Genomic DNA, 13,382 nt, shown 5'->3' with positions numbered 1-13,382 from the left:
TGATAATTAAAATTTTGTCGTACGCTATTCCATATCTTTTCTCACATTCTTCCTCCCTTCTTCTGTGAAGCACTTTTGTATGTTTATTCATACCCTGAGAGGGAATTCTTGTTTAAACACAAAGGTCAAAGAAGCTTGTTGAGTGGTACTCATTACCATCCAGGATCTCTTCCTGCTCTTTTTCCTCTGTGAATTATCTGTGTATGTTTAACCTCTTCATTTTAAGAGGTTTTGCTCACGTTTGACAATATTTTGAAGTGTGAGGAAAACACAGAATGAGGAAGCTATTTTCAGTGAAGTGTCATGGAAAGACGGCCTGTTACTTAGCATTATCTCTCCCTATATGCTTTTGGAAGCTTATCTTCTATCCTTGGCAAGAACTGAATTTTACTCTTCTTGCATTTGCTAGTCTAAACTGTTGTAAAACAGTGACGTGGATCCTCTTTTGGCTCACTCATCAATAAAAATGCTTCAAGCATTATTGGAGTGCCTAGATCGGAATACCTGCTGACCAGAATGCCTGTAAAATAAGAGTTACTGTTGGTGGAGTTTCTGAATTGGAAAGAGCTGGGTTAGCTTTCAGATCGCAGTCTGATTATGCATATCTGATAGCTTAGAAACTCAACAAAATAAAAACCCAAGCATTCTTCCATCTCAGGTTTGCATAAAACTTTGACTATTTGGGAAGGGAGACAGGGAAGAAAATGATAGCAGTGGGTTTTGCTGGAGTTTTTAACTTTTTCTGTTATGCTGTGTTTCAAATCAGACAGTGCTTTAGTTCTTGAAAAATAACTTAACCAGATCAATTTTGTTTTCATGGCTCACTTGTAACACTCAAAATTTTGATAGTTGTTATTGGAAAAGTTCGGTTTATAGCATTAGCAAAGACCATGTATTAATTTAGAGTTTGCTTTCTATTGCAGTTCCCAGAGTGTGGTTTTTTTGGCATGTATGACAAAATTCTCCTCTTCCGTCATGACCTGAACTCAGATAATATTTTGCAACGGATCACATCAGCAGAAGAGATACACGAGGGAGATCTTGTTGAGGTTGTTCTCTCCGGTAGGTATTATTGTAACAATGCTTTATTCAGTAGTTAAAAAAAAAAAAAAAAAATTAGGTGTTTGTACAGAACAGTTACCAGGCTTTGAGCTCATTGACTGAACAGTCTTATACCTGGTCACTGTTTTGTGGGGGAAGAGATTTGCAAGAAAATCCAAGTGACACTGATGCTTCAGTGATGAGTTTTGTATTGTTTCATTATCATATTTTAATCTTCAGATTTATTAATTATTGAAGCTGAAGTGTAGATAGGATTTAGGACTATCTCCTCCAAGCCTACCTCTTTTTTTTTTTTCCCCCCCTTAAGTCTGTCTTTTTTATTCTGCAGCTTCTGCCATTTATGATTTATACTGCTAAAAAGCTTCACATAAATGTAGTTGCTGAATCATGGCTATAAGGACCATCCTAAAAGTTATTGTAGTGTTTGAAAGAAGTTTCTTTCGAATGATCAAGTCCTTAGCAGTGGTGGTTATTAAACAACATGTATTAGTCTTCAGTAAAAGAGAAGAAAAAACCCACCCTAACTTGATTATAATCTTGGATTCTATAGGTTTCACCAATACCCTGTTGAAGTCAACCAAAAGCCAGCAGTAGATTACTAGTTAGTGAAACTAGAAATAAAAGCTGGACTCGTGCTGAGCAGGTCTTTGGAATCTAATTGCCAAACAGAGCCTGTGTTCTAGAAAGACAGATCTCTTGACTGTCATGGGTTTAAATTTGTAATTTGGGTCAATAAAGTTTGATTTTCAGAGTCATAAGGCCAAGTTCTGGGCTGCATTGCATGACCTACTGTTCTAAGCATGTTTAGGGTATTCAGTAACAGATCATCTTGGTTTGAGCTTTTCATTGCTTCCAGTTAATGGCACATTTGGAAAATCTGTTATGTGCATGCACATTTAGGTTTGAAAACAATTTCAAAAGAGGCAACTCTGTCGTTTCATCATTTTAAAATGGCCATAAGTTCTTTGGCATAATGCTTCTACTGGAATCAAGCCAAGGGCAGGTACCTCTTGTTGTCAGTCTGACACTTTCCATATCAACAGAGACAGACCGCTAGAAACAAAGGCATTTGAAAACACATAAATCTCTTTCAATAGAGTTTTAAAATGAGACGTAGGAATCTGAAAATGAAATGTTAGTATATACATTGATAAAGAATAGTGGAGATCAGGGCAAGGTAACTGTGATATAAAATGCAACTTTTCTTACGTTTCAAAGAAAAGGACAAAAATACTTTTAGAAGTGTCTGTCCTTGATCAAGAAAATGGAAACTGCCCCAGCAGTGTTCTGTGTTTCCTGGAAACTTTTTCCACGGTTCTGTTTTGACACAGATGTCAAGTTCAATCTAATAATCATACTGAAAAAGTCCTTTAAAAGATAAAAATCTAACTTGTCGCACTGTCCTTTGTTTAAAAATTTTGTAGGATACAAACAACTTGAAAATTAAATTGTTTCATCAAATGTTTACCTGTAAGTTGATCTTAAAACCTGTCTCATTTTCTTTCTTGACTTAGTGAGGTTCTCAACATGAAAGAAAAAAACAAAACCTTAGGGTTGGGTATTTTGTTGTGAGTCATACTGTTGACTGGTTGTTGTGGCTATTAGTCTGCGGAGTCCAATGATTTTTTCCTCAATAAAAAAGCTTACTAGAAACTGTGTAATCTTCTAAATACATATTTAAATGGTGTACAATGTAATACTGATGTCTAAACAGCTCAAGTAGTGTTCTTTGAATCTGCTGTTTTAAAAATAACATATTTTGTCCATAAATCCTTGTTGATCTTTTGGCAAGCAACATAACTTACTGCAATTTTTTAAAAGCTTTGGCTACAGTTGAAGATTTCCAGATTCGTCCTCATGCACTTTATGTGCATTCCTACAAGGCTCCTACTTTTTGTGACTACTGTGGAGAGATGCTTTGGGGTTTGGTACGACAAGGATTAAAATGTGAAGGTAAGTCTGTTTATGATTTTTAGTGTATTTTTGTGTGTGTATATATCAGATGTGGAAGAAGAAATTGTATTTTGTTTGATATGTTAGCATGTGATAAATGTAGCATGTGGTAGTATGAGAAAGGGCTGTGCAGCAGGAAACCTGAGTTCTTATCCTGGCTTTAACACAAACTGTGTGACCTTGGGCAAACGATTTAAGAAGCGCCCTTGTTTCCCACTTTTAAAAAATAGTTATCTTATGAATGTGTGCTATTTGCATAAGGAACACATATTTTGGAGAGAATCCCAAAGGGGAATCCCTTTCCTTATGGCCTTCATCCAGCTGGACTGTGCAACATATTGCAGCCTGCTGTCAGGTACTAACACTGCCTGCTCACTGGCTTCCTCTTGGCACTTATGCTACAAAGTGAGGGAGTGATGAAAGCCTCCAAGTGGGAAGAGAAGTGAGGACAAAGATCAGCTGCTTCAGTGTTAGATCTTGTTTCTAGAGCTGGGCTTACTGAAAGCCAGTATTTAGGCAAGCAGCGTAAACAAAATTTTTGCTGTGAATTGTATTAAGAACACTAGGAGAATTTAAAAAGAACATTTTGTTTCTGTCTTTACCATTTTCCTGGGTTAACTTTTTAACTGCTTTATCAAAATACAAATACTATTTAAATACTATATTTGTTGCTTTAAATATGTGTTTTTCGGTTTTTTTTGTGTGTGTGTGAAAATCTTCTCTTTCAGGTTGTGGATTAAACTACCATAAGAGATGTGCCTTCAAGATCCCTAATAACTGTAGCGGAGTGAGAAAGAGGCGTTTGTCTAATGTGTCTTTACCAGGAGCAGGACTTTCAGTTCCAAGACCAGTGCAAGCTGAATATACAGCCTCTGCCTCTGAAGAGGTATGTAGTATGAAAGAGGGAAAAAGTATTTCTGGGTTTAAATCCTTTAACCTCTGGGGAACCAGCTAGTGTTGGAAGTGGTTTAAAATGACTGTGAAGAGCTGAGCTTAATCATTATGATGGGATTTTGTGCATTTTTAAACCTCTGGTGAGTCTTAGACTGTGACACTTACTGATAACTATTATTACTGTGAGAAATAAAACTGGAAGTAAATTATAACTTCTGTGTATAATTTTGTTGTTAATCTGTCACTCATGATAATGTGAACTCGGGGAACATTGGTTTAGGGAATGATAAAATACCTTGCCTACTTTGTAGTACAGATTTATTCTGTAATTGCAGTATCAGTATAGAATAGCTACTTGGCTGAAACAGTACAAATTGTACGCTTTTATACTGAGAGGAGAGAATGTTCCCGATATGTTGTTAAGCTTTTTGAAAAGTAAAAAAAAAAAAGAAGTCCTATCAAGGAGGGTGTAGGAGATGAAGAGCTTACAGTAGAACTGTCATCCATAGTGGTTTTTTTGTTATAATGATTGTTATGATTGCTGAGAGGTTATTGGATATACTGCAACTATATTGAGCATAAGAAAGGACAAATAGTTATTAGATCAGTTTGCTTCATTGCCACTTTTACCATGGGGTAAAAGCAGTGTTATTGATGGTCTTTCCTACTTATCCAAATTTCTGTTATTTTATAGTCCAATAAATTTTTATATTCCTACTCACCATAATTTAAATCATAAATTACATAGATCATGTAATTCAAGAACATCATATTTTTTAGCTAGAGGCTAAGAAGCCTAGTTTTGAGTCATGAAAGATAGTCATTCTGATGCTTTGTAACTATTGCTAAGATTTCTTCAGTAAAAGTAGAACAGTAGGTATTTCTCCTCCCATAGAATTTCCTATTTTTATTTTTTACATGCCTATTTAATACCTGTTTGATGCCTTTTCTTTGCTGTCTTGTTTCCAATACTTGGCATAGATTTTCAATAATATCTTACCAGATTTGCAGTTCCTCTTTCAGCACTCCTGCAATGCTTTAGATCAGATGTGCAGTTCTTTACAATTTTCTATAATCTAAGTAACTGTAAATTTATCCTGCTGAATGTACAGTAAGATATTCAGTGTCAGTTTTGATCTTAATTTTCAAAATTTTTGTTTTAAGTTAAAACATTTTTTTAATTTTTAAAATTTGTTTTTAGTTTTCTAATTTTTTTTGCCTAGATTAGTAAATTATCCAAAGCACTCTGTTTATTAAAAATTGCTAGCATGATATAATGATTGTTTTTTGCTTTGCCTACCTCCAGTGTTTTGCATTTTTTCCCCCTATACATGGGTCCATAAGTGCTGTCTGTGCGTTTCACCAGGTTGCTAAAGAAGTCATGGGGGTAAATTTTGGCCTTGTTTTTTGGCATTTTTAATTCCTGTGGAAATAAAGAATCCTACGTACTTTCCTGCACCTACAAGGGTTTTCTGTCTTTTTTTGTTGTTTTTGGAGGGTTTTTTTTGAGTATGTTATCAAAATGTTCTCTTAAAGATTCTTGGCCTGGTTCCTTTCATATCTGGTCATTTTCTGAGCCAAATCCACCCCCCCCCCAACTTATTTTCTAAATTGGAACTGTTTTGATACAAGTCCTTTATGCCTTCTTTATTCCAGCGCTGCTGCCCGGAACCTAGTAAACGGATTCCCTCCTGGAGTGGCCGTCCCATCTGGATGGAAAAGATGGTGCTTTGCAGAGTGAAGGTTCCGCACACCTTTGCTGTTCATTCTTATACTCGTCCTACCATATGCCAGTATTGCAAAAGGCTGCTCAAGGGCCTTTTCCGCCAAGGAATGCAATGTAAAGGTACACGTTTAGTTTTCTGCCACAGTGATGAATTTCTGTAAAGGTCTGATATTTAAAACTGATTTAAACTTACATTTTGATTCCCAAAGACTGATACACTGCAAAATAGAGCAGTGTAATTTTTAAGAGTTGCATATTTTTAAGATAATTATAGCACTCATCCTTTTCATTTTAGTAGATTGTGCATTGTGCATTTTTGTTTATGCAAAATGAGACCTAATCACATGTAGATTTGGAACACTGTAATTGCAGAAGGAATTAAACTATTAATATGGCAAAGTTTTCCTTCTGCTACATAATAATTAGGTCTTGTAGACTGCATTACCAATGAATTTATAAGTTTTTGTTATATTATGCTAATATAGAAATGCTGATTATTATCTTTTAGAAGAATTTAAAGATCGGTGCCTTTCCTGAGCCAGCTTAGATGCCATCAGATACATATTTTATATCTAGCATACGTTAAGATGTGTGACTTCAGTTCTTGGAGCTCTTCAGTACAGTCCTCGGGACATAATTATGACGTGATCTTCTTTTGGCTCTCTGTTACTGGATAGAGTAGCTGAGAGCACAGCTAACAGAGGCAGCGAATAGACACTGCAGTTTGCATGGCAGTGTCTGGGCTCTGCTTAGAACTTCTAAGAACCTTGTTGGAAGTTGTGTGGGCTTTCTGGGGACACTGAGGAGGAACTAGCGTGTGCTTGCTGCGGACAGGTAAGGAGAACTAGGTAAGGACCAGCTACAGGAGGCCTTAGCTTCTCTTGGGAAGCTCTAGCTAGATGTAGTTGCTGCTAACGAGCTCTGTTGGTTGTGCCTGATCAGAGGGAGTTGGGGCCTTTGTTCCAGCTGACCCTTGATTAGGATGGGTCAAGCACCCTGTTAGTCAGTGCTAGGGAGAGGCCTATATAAAAGCCAGGCCTAGAGCACAGCTAGCAGAGGCAGCGAGCAGACGCAGCAGTTTGCACAGAAGGGCACAAAGAAGAGACCTTCGTCTCCAGTCATAGTAGTGTACACATCCTCAGATATGTTTATGACCTGCCGCAGACCACGTTCCCCAGTAGCTGTTGGAGTCGCTGCTGGAGTCGCTGCTTCGGCCGTGTTGGAGGCTTCCACCCAGACAGACCTTTTGACAGCAGATGCAGCTCTGCAGGTCTCAGGCTGCAGGGAGTGCCTGGGGCCTCTCTGTGAGGCTGGGGCTGACGGTCATCTTTTCTGCAGAAGGTGTGCTGCTGTTGATGAGTTGCGTCGACAGGTAAAGGAGTTACAAGAGGAAGTAGGCTGTGTAGCAGCCAAGAAGATGAGCAAGAGATAGGATATTCTCAGAGACCCTACAGCTTCAAGAGTCTCAACCCCCCACAGCAGTGGAGATGCAGGCGGGCTCTGTGCCATGTGAAACAGTAAGTCATAACTCTACAGAAGACGAAGGCTGGAAACTGGTCATTTCTCGTATGAAGAGAAAGGTTCCTGCTCCTTCTGAAACCTTGCAGTTGATGATCAGGTTCAGTGCCCTCCAGACTGAGGAGGAACTGGGCATGACTTCAAGTGAAGCAACTGAGCTTGAGAGATCCTGTGCCACACAAGAACACCCAGAAGAAGCAGCGAGTGATTGTTGTGGTAACTCCCTGCTGCAGAGGGACAGAGGCACCCACCTGCTGACCTGACCTCTTGTCTAGAGAGGTTTGCTGCCTGCCGGGGACTTGGATCCGAGATGTGATGGAAAGACTGCTGAGGCTTGTCCGCCCATCTGACTATTACCCCCTGCTGCTCTCCCATGTGGATACCAATGATACCAAGGCAACTTGGAAAATATCAAAAGGGATTTCAGAGCTCTGGGGATGGGGATCAGGTGGCCCAGACTGTTTTCTCCTTGATCCTGCCAGTGAGGGGGGAAGGATGGAAGAGTAGACGGATACTGCAAGTAAACAACTGGCTGTGCTGCTGGTGTTAGTAACATGGTTTTGGTTTCTGTGACTGTGGTCCCTGTTTGAAAATCGACAACTGATTGTGAGAGATGGGATCCACTTCACTAAACGGGGCACACGCATCTCTGCCAACAGACTGGCCAACCTGGTAAGGAGGGCTTTAGACTAGGAAAGATAAGGGAAGGGGAGAGTTATAGAGACCATGCAGTCAGCAAAACAGGGCTCAAGTGGGGATACCTCCAGCAATTGCATGCAGCTAAGGAAGTACTTATGAGACAAGACTATAGGGAATCCTCTTGCACTCCTCCTATGAAATCAGCRTGCTTGAATACCTCTCTGAAGTGCCTGAAATGCCTGTACACAAATGCATGCAGCATAGGGATTAAACAGGAAGAATTAGAGATCTGTGTGCGATCACAGGGCCATGATCTCATTGCAGTTACAGAGACATTGTGGGATAGCTTGCATGACTGGAATGCTGTCATGGATGGCTACAAGCTCTTTAGGAAGGACAGGCCAGGAAGGCAATGTGGGGGAGTTGCCTTTATTTGAGAGAGCAACTGGAATGTATTGAGCTCTGCCTAGGGGTGGATAATGAGTGGGTCGAGAGCTTATGGGTAAGGATTAAAGGGCAGGCTAACATGGGTGACACTGTTGTGGGTGTTTACTACAGGCCTCCTGATCAGGAAGAGGAAGTCAGTGAGGCTTTCTGCAGACAGCTGGAAGTAGCTTCACGATCACAGCCTCTGGTTCTCATGGGGGACTTCAACCATTCTCATATCTGCTGGAGGAACAACACAGCAAGGCACAAGTAATCCAGGAGGTTCCTGGAGAGCACTGATCATAACTTTCTGAAACAGGTGATGGAGCCAATGAGGAGAGGTGTGCTGCTGGACCTTGTACAGCAAGAAGGGCTTCTTTAAATACATTAGTAACAAAAGGAAGACTAGGAAAAATGTGGGCCCGCTACTGAATGGGGCAGGGGCCCTGGTGATGAAGGATACATAGAAGGCAGCGATACTGAATGYCTTCTTTGCTTCAGTCTTTACTGCTAAGACCAGCCCTCAGGAATCCCAGACTCTGGAGACCATGGAGAAAGTCTGGAGAAAGGAAGACTTTCCCCTGGTTGAGGAGGGTCAGATTAGGGATCACTTCAGCAAAATGTACATCCACAAGTCCATGGGCCCTGCTGGGATGCACCCATGAGTGCTGAGGGAGCTGGTGGATGTCATTGCTAGGTCACTCTTGATCATCTTTGAAAGGACGTAGAGAACAGGAGAGGTGCCTGAGGACTGGAAGAAAGCCAGTGTCCAGCCTTCAAAAAGGGCAAGAAGGAGGACCCAGGGAACTACAGGCCAGTCAGCCTCACCTCAGCCCCTGGATAGGTGATGGAGCAGCCCATCCTGGATGCCATCTCTAAGCATGTGAAGGATAAGAAGGTGATCAGGAGTAGTCAGCATGGCTTCACCAAGGGGAAACCATGCTTAACCAACCTGATGGCCTTCTATGATGGAATGACTGGCTGGGTAGATGAGGGGAGAGCAGTGGATGTTGTCTACCTTGACTTCAGCAAGGCTTTTGACACTGTCTCCCACAACATCCTCAGAGACAAGCTCAGGAAGTGYRSGCTRGATGAGTGGACAGTGAGGTGGATTGAGAACTGGCTGAATGGCAGAGCTCAGAGGGTTGTGATCAGTGGCACAGAGTCTAGTTGGAGGCCTGTAGCTAGTGGTGTCCCCCAGGGGTCAGTACTGAGTTCAGTCTTGTTCGGCTTCTTCATCAGTGACCTGGATGAAGGGACAAAGTGCACCCTCAGCAAGTTRGTTGATGGAATACAAAACTAGGAGTGGCTGACACACCAGAGTGCTGTGCTGCAACTGAGAGGGGCCTCGATGGGCTGGAGAGATGGGCAGAGAGGAACCGCCTGAAGTTCATCAAGGGGAAATGCAAAGTCCTGCACCTAGGGAGGAATAACGCCATGCACCAGTACAGGCTGGGGGCCAATGTGCTGGAAAGCGGCTCTGTGAAGAAGGAACTGGGAGTTCTGCTGGGCAACAAGTTGACCATGAGCCTGCACTGCACCCTTGTGGCCAAGAAGGCCAACGGTAGCCTTGGCTGCATTGGGAGGAGCATTGCCAGTAGGTGGAGGGAGGTGATCATTCCCCTCTACTCAGCCCTGGTGAGGCCACAGCTGGAGTGCTGTGTCCAGTGCTGGGCTACACAATACAGGGGAGAGAYGGAGCTCCTGGAACGAGTCCAGCAAAGGGCTACTGAGATGCTGAAGGGACTGGAGCATCTCTCCAATGACAAAAGGCTGGGAGAGCTGGGACTGTTCAGCCTGGAGAAGCAAGGACTGAGAGGGGATCTTATCAATGTGTATAAGTATCTGAAGGGAAGGTGTAAAGAGGATGCAGCCAGACTCTTTTCACTGTTGCCCAGCAAAAGAATGAAAGGCAAAGGGCACAAACTGAAACACAGGCAATTCCATCTGAATCTAAGAAAAACTCTTTTGTGGTGAGGGTGCCTGAGCACTGGCACAGGTTGCCCAGAGAGGTTGCAGAGACTCCTTCCTTGGAGATATTCAGAAGCCATCTGGACACAATACTTGGAAACGTGCTCTAGGTGACCCTGCTTGAGCAGGGGGATTGTACTAGATGATCTGCAGAAGCCCCTTCCAACCTCAACCATTCTGTCATTCTGTGACAGTACAGATCTGTCTGCTTTGTTGCAGAAAATATTCTTAATATTAATAGTCTAAATATTAATATGGAAAGGACTTTTCATTTCTCTCCAATGTGAGAAGTCAAATGTGAGCTAAACTACCAAAGGTCAGTGTATTGAAAGAGATTGCCTAATACTTTTACAGTTTTCTTTAATAGAAGAGAGCAAACCCCATAAGCTTATAGCTGTGTTAACTTTTTATTGACTAAGAAGTATTTATGTTTTGTATAAGAAAGGGATGAGTAATAGTTTTGCCTTTCATTTCTGTTTATATTAGTTTGCAGTTTTTGTAGTCTGCTTGAAGTCTGCATCCTAAACTGTTTTTGATTTTTTCAGTCAGTGTATCTCTTGGATACATGTAATATATAATGAAATAATGAAGCCTAAAAGAGATACTTGGCAATTTTAACTTATGAATGCTACTGCCTGTTTACAGTTGTTCGAATTGTATATCCAGCTGATAAACGGGGTTTCCCCACTTCACTTCCCTGAAAGTGAATGACACTGCATGAAAATGGTGTGCATGTATAGAGAAGGACCCTAGAGAAGTGTTAATTATACACACAGAACAACAGACATAAGTATATTAACAGGCCTTTGTTTATGCAGTATGATCCTGTACGGTTTTTAATATACCAGGAACTGATATCAAACAATCAAAATGTGGAGGAGAAAGCAGTATGAGAGCATTCTTCATGCTTCTCACCAACTTTCTTGTACATATTCCCAAACCTTGGGGTTTTTCAGCTGTCCCATGTTCCTGAGCACCTGTAAGAACCTTGGACTTCTTGAATTCACCCAAGCTTCTACTTGGACTCTGAGTTGATCTTTGGGATGCTAAAGCTATATTTATATTGATAAGTTAAATGTGCCCAGGAGCATTCCTGGACACTGAAGCCAACTGAATCAAAATTGCCTGTGCTCGTGCACAGACTTTCTTAGCCTCCCAACCTGAGTGGCTGTAGGCAAACTATCTGTTGGGAACTTTTCCCTGGGATGCTCTAATTCATGAACCAGGCCTGGAAACTGTTTTGGATTGTGCTAATGCTGTGGACCAAGAGCATGCCAGGGGTTGTTTTAACAGTTTGCTAGAATAACATTGCACTGTGGTGCCCAGGAGTGTTTCTGTATACAGTTTATTAGTGTTGACTCACTCTAAATCTTACCAGCTTTGTGGTAGGATATGAAACATTTCTGTTTCTTCCACACCCCTTCAAAGCAGTGAAGTAACCATATTCCATAATTTGGATGAAAAACAACACTGTGGAAAAGACAGATTACAAGTCTTTTAGGATGCTTACTCTTAGGCACTAAGAAGCTAAACAGGATTGTAGTTGGCTCCAGGACTTGGCTACTCTGCTGCTGAAAAGGGGGAAGATAGTGACTTTTCTTTTATTTGGGCTTAAAAGCACAGTGAACTTTCTTTGAAGGGTAAAAAACAGAAAGGGGCTAAATTATCTGTTCAAAAACAGTTGTGGGGACAGTAGGGAGTTTTGAATTCATGGTGTTCATATAGAGTTGAAAAATACGGTGATGCTGTTATTAAAGGAAATTCCTGTAATGCTAGTACAGGCATACCTCAGAGATACTATGGATTAGATTCCAGACCACTGCAAGAAAGCGAATATTGCAATAAAGCAAGCGAGTCACACAMATTTTTTGGTTTCCCAGTGCATATAAAAGTTATGTTTACACTATACTGTAGTCTATTAAGTGTGCAATAGCATTATGTCTAAAAAGACAATGTACATACCTTAATTAAAAAATACTTTATTGCTAAAAAATGCTAACTGTCATCTGAGCCTTCAGCGAGTCATAATCTTTTTGCTGATGGAGGGTCTTGCCTTGATGTTGATGGCTGCTGACTGATCAGGGTGGTGGTTGCTGAAGGTTGGGGTGGCTGTGGCAATTTCTGAAAATAAGACAGCAGTGAAGTTTGCCGCGTTGATTGACTCTTCCTTTCATGAAGGATTTCTCTGTAGCATGAGATGCCATTTGATAGCATTTTACCCACAATAGAACTTCTTTCAAAATTGGAGTCAATCCTCTCCAACCCTGTTGCTGCTTTATCAACTAAGTTTATGTAATATTCTAAATCCTTTGTTGTCATTTCAACAATGTTCACAGCATCTTCACCAGGAGTAGATTCCGTCTCAAGAAACCACTTTCTTTCTTCATCCATAAGAAGTAACTCCTCATCTGTTAAAGTTTTATCATGAGATTGCAGCAATTCAGTCACAACTTCAGGCTCCACTTCTAATTCTAATTCTCTTGCTATTTCCACCACATCTGCAGTTASTTCCTCCCCTGAAGTCTTGAACCCCTCAAAGCCATCCATGAGGGTTGGAATCAACTTTTTCCAAACTCCTGTTAATGTTGATATTTTGACCTCCTCCCGTGAATCATGAATGTTCTTAATGGCATCTAGAATGGTGAATCCTTTCCAGAAGGTTTTCAATTTACTTTGCGCACATCCATCAGAAGAATCACTGTCTATGGCAGCTATAGCCTTACAAAATGTATTTCTTAAATAATAAGACTTGAAAGTCGAAATTACTCCTTGATCCATGGGCTGCAGAATGGATGTTAGCAGGCATGAAAACATTAATCTCTCTGTACATCTCCATCAGAGCTCTTGGGTGAGCAGGTGCATTGTTAATGAGCAGWAGTATTTTGAAAGGAATCTTTTTTTTCTGAGCAGTAGGTCTCAACAGTGGGCTTAACATTCAGTAAACCATGTTGTAAACAGATGTGCTGTCATGCAGGCTTTGTTGTTCCATTTATAGAGCACAGGCAGAGTAGATTGAGCATAATTCTTAAGGGCCCTAGGATTTTTGGAATGGTAAACGAGCTTTGGCTTCAACTTAAAGTCTGCATTAGCACCTAGCAAGAGAGTCAGCCTGTCCTTTGAAGCTTTGAAGCCAGGCATTCACTTATCCTTTCAAGCTATGGAAGTCCCAGATGGCAGCATCTTCCAATATAAG

General features: G+C 41.0%; 1 protein-coding gene across 4 annotated transcripts in view; it reads left to right on the top strand.

Moving 5' to 3' along the window:
* The window catches only part of PRKD3 (protein kinase D3), a 54,983-nt gene that overhangs the window by 16,093 nt on the left and 25,508 nt on the right, over window positions 1-13,382 (top strand). For all 4 annotated transcript variants that reach the window (XM_026082392.1, XM_026082401.1, XM_026082373.1 and 1 more), the window contains 4 exons: window positions 924-1,062; window positions 2,884-3,015; window positions 3,744-3,901; window positions 5,566-5,755. In XM_026082392.1, the coding sequence (XP_025938177.1) occupies window positions 924-1,062; window positions 2,884-3,015; window positions 3,744-3,901; window positions 5,566-5,755 (619 nt within the window). The remainder of the gene's footprint in view (window positions 1-923; window positions 1,063-2,883; window positions 3,016-3,743; window positions 3,902-5,565; window positions 5,756-13,382) is intronic.

This window comes from Apteryx rowi, unplaced genomic scaffold (assembly GCF_003343035.1).
Source record: "Apteryx rowi isolate R43461 unplaced genomic scaffold, aptRow1 scaffold_117, whole genome shotgun sequence".
NCBI lineage: Eukaryota > Metazoa > Chordata > Aves > Apterygiformes > Apterygidae > Apteryx > Apteryx rowi.
This window is presented reverse-complemented; position numbering and strand designations above follow the sequence as displayed.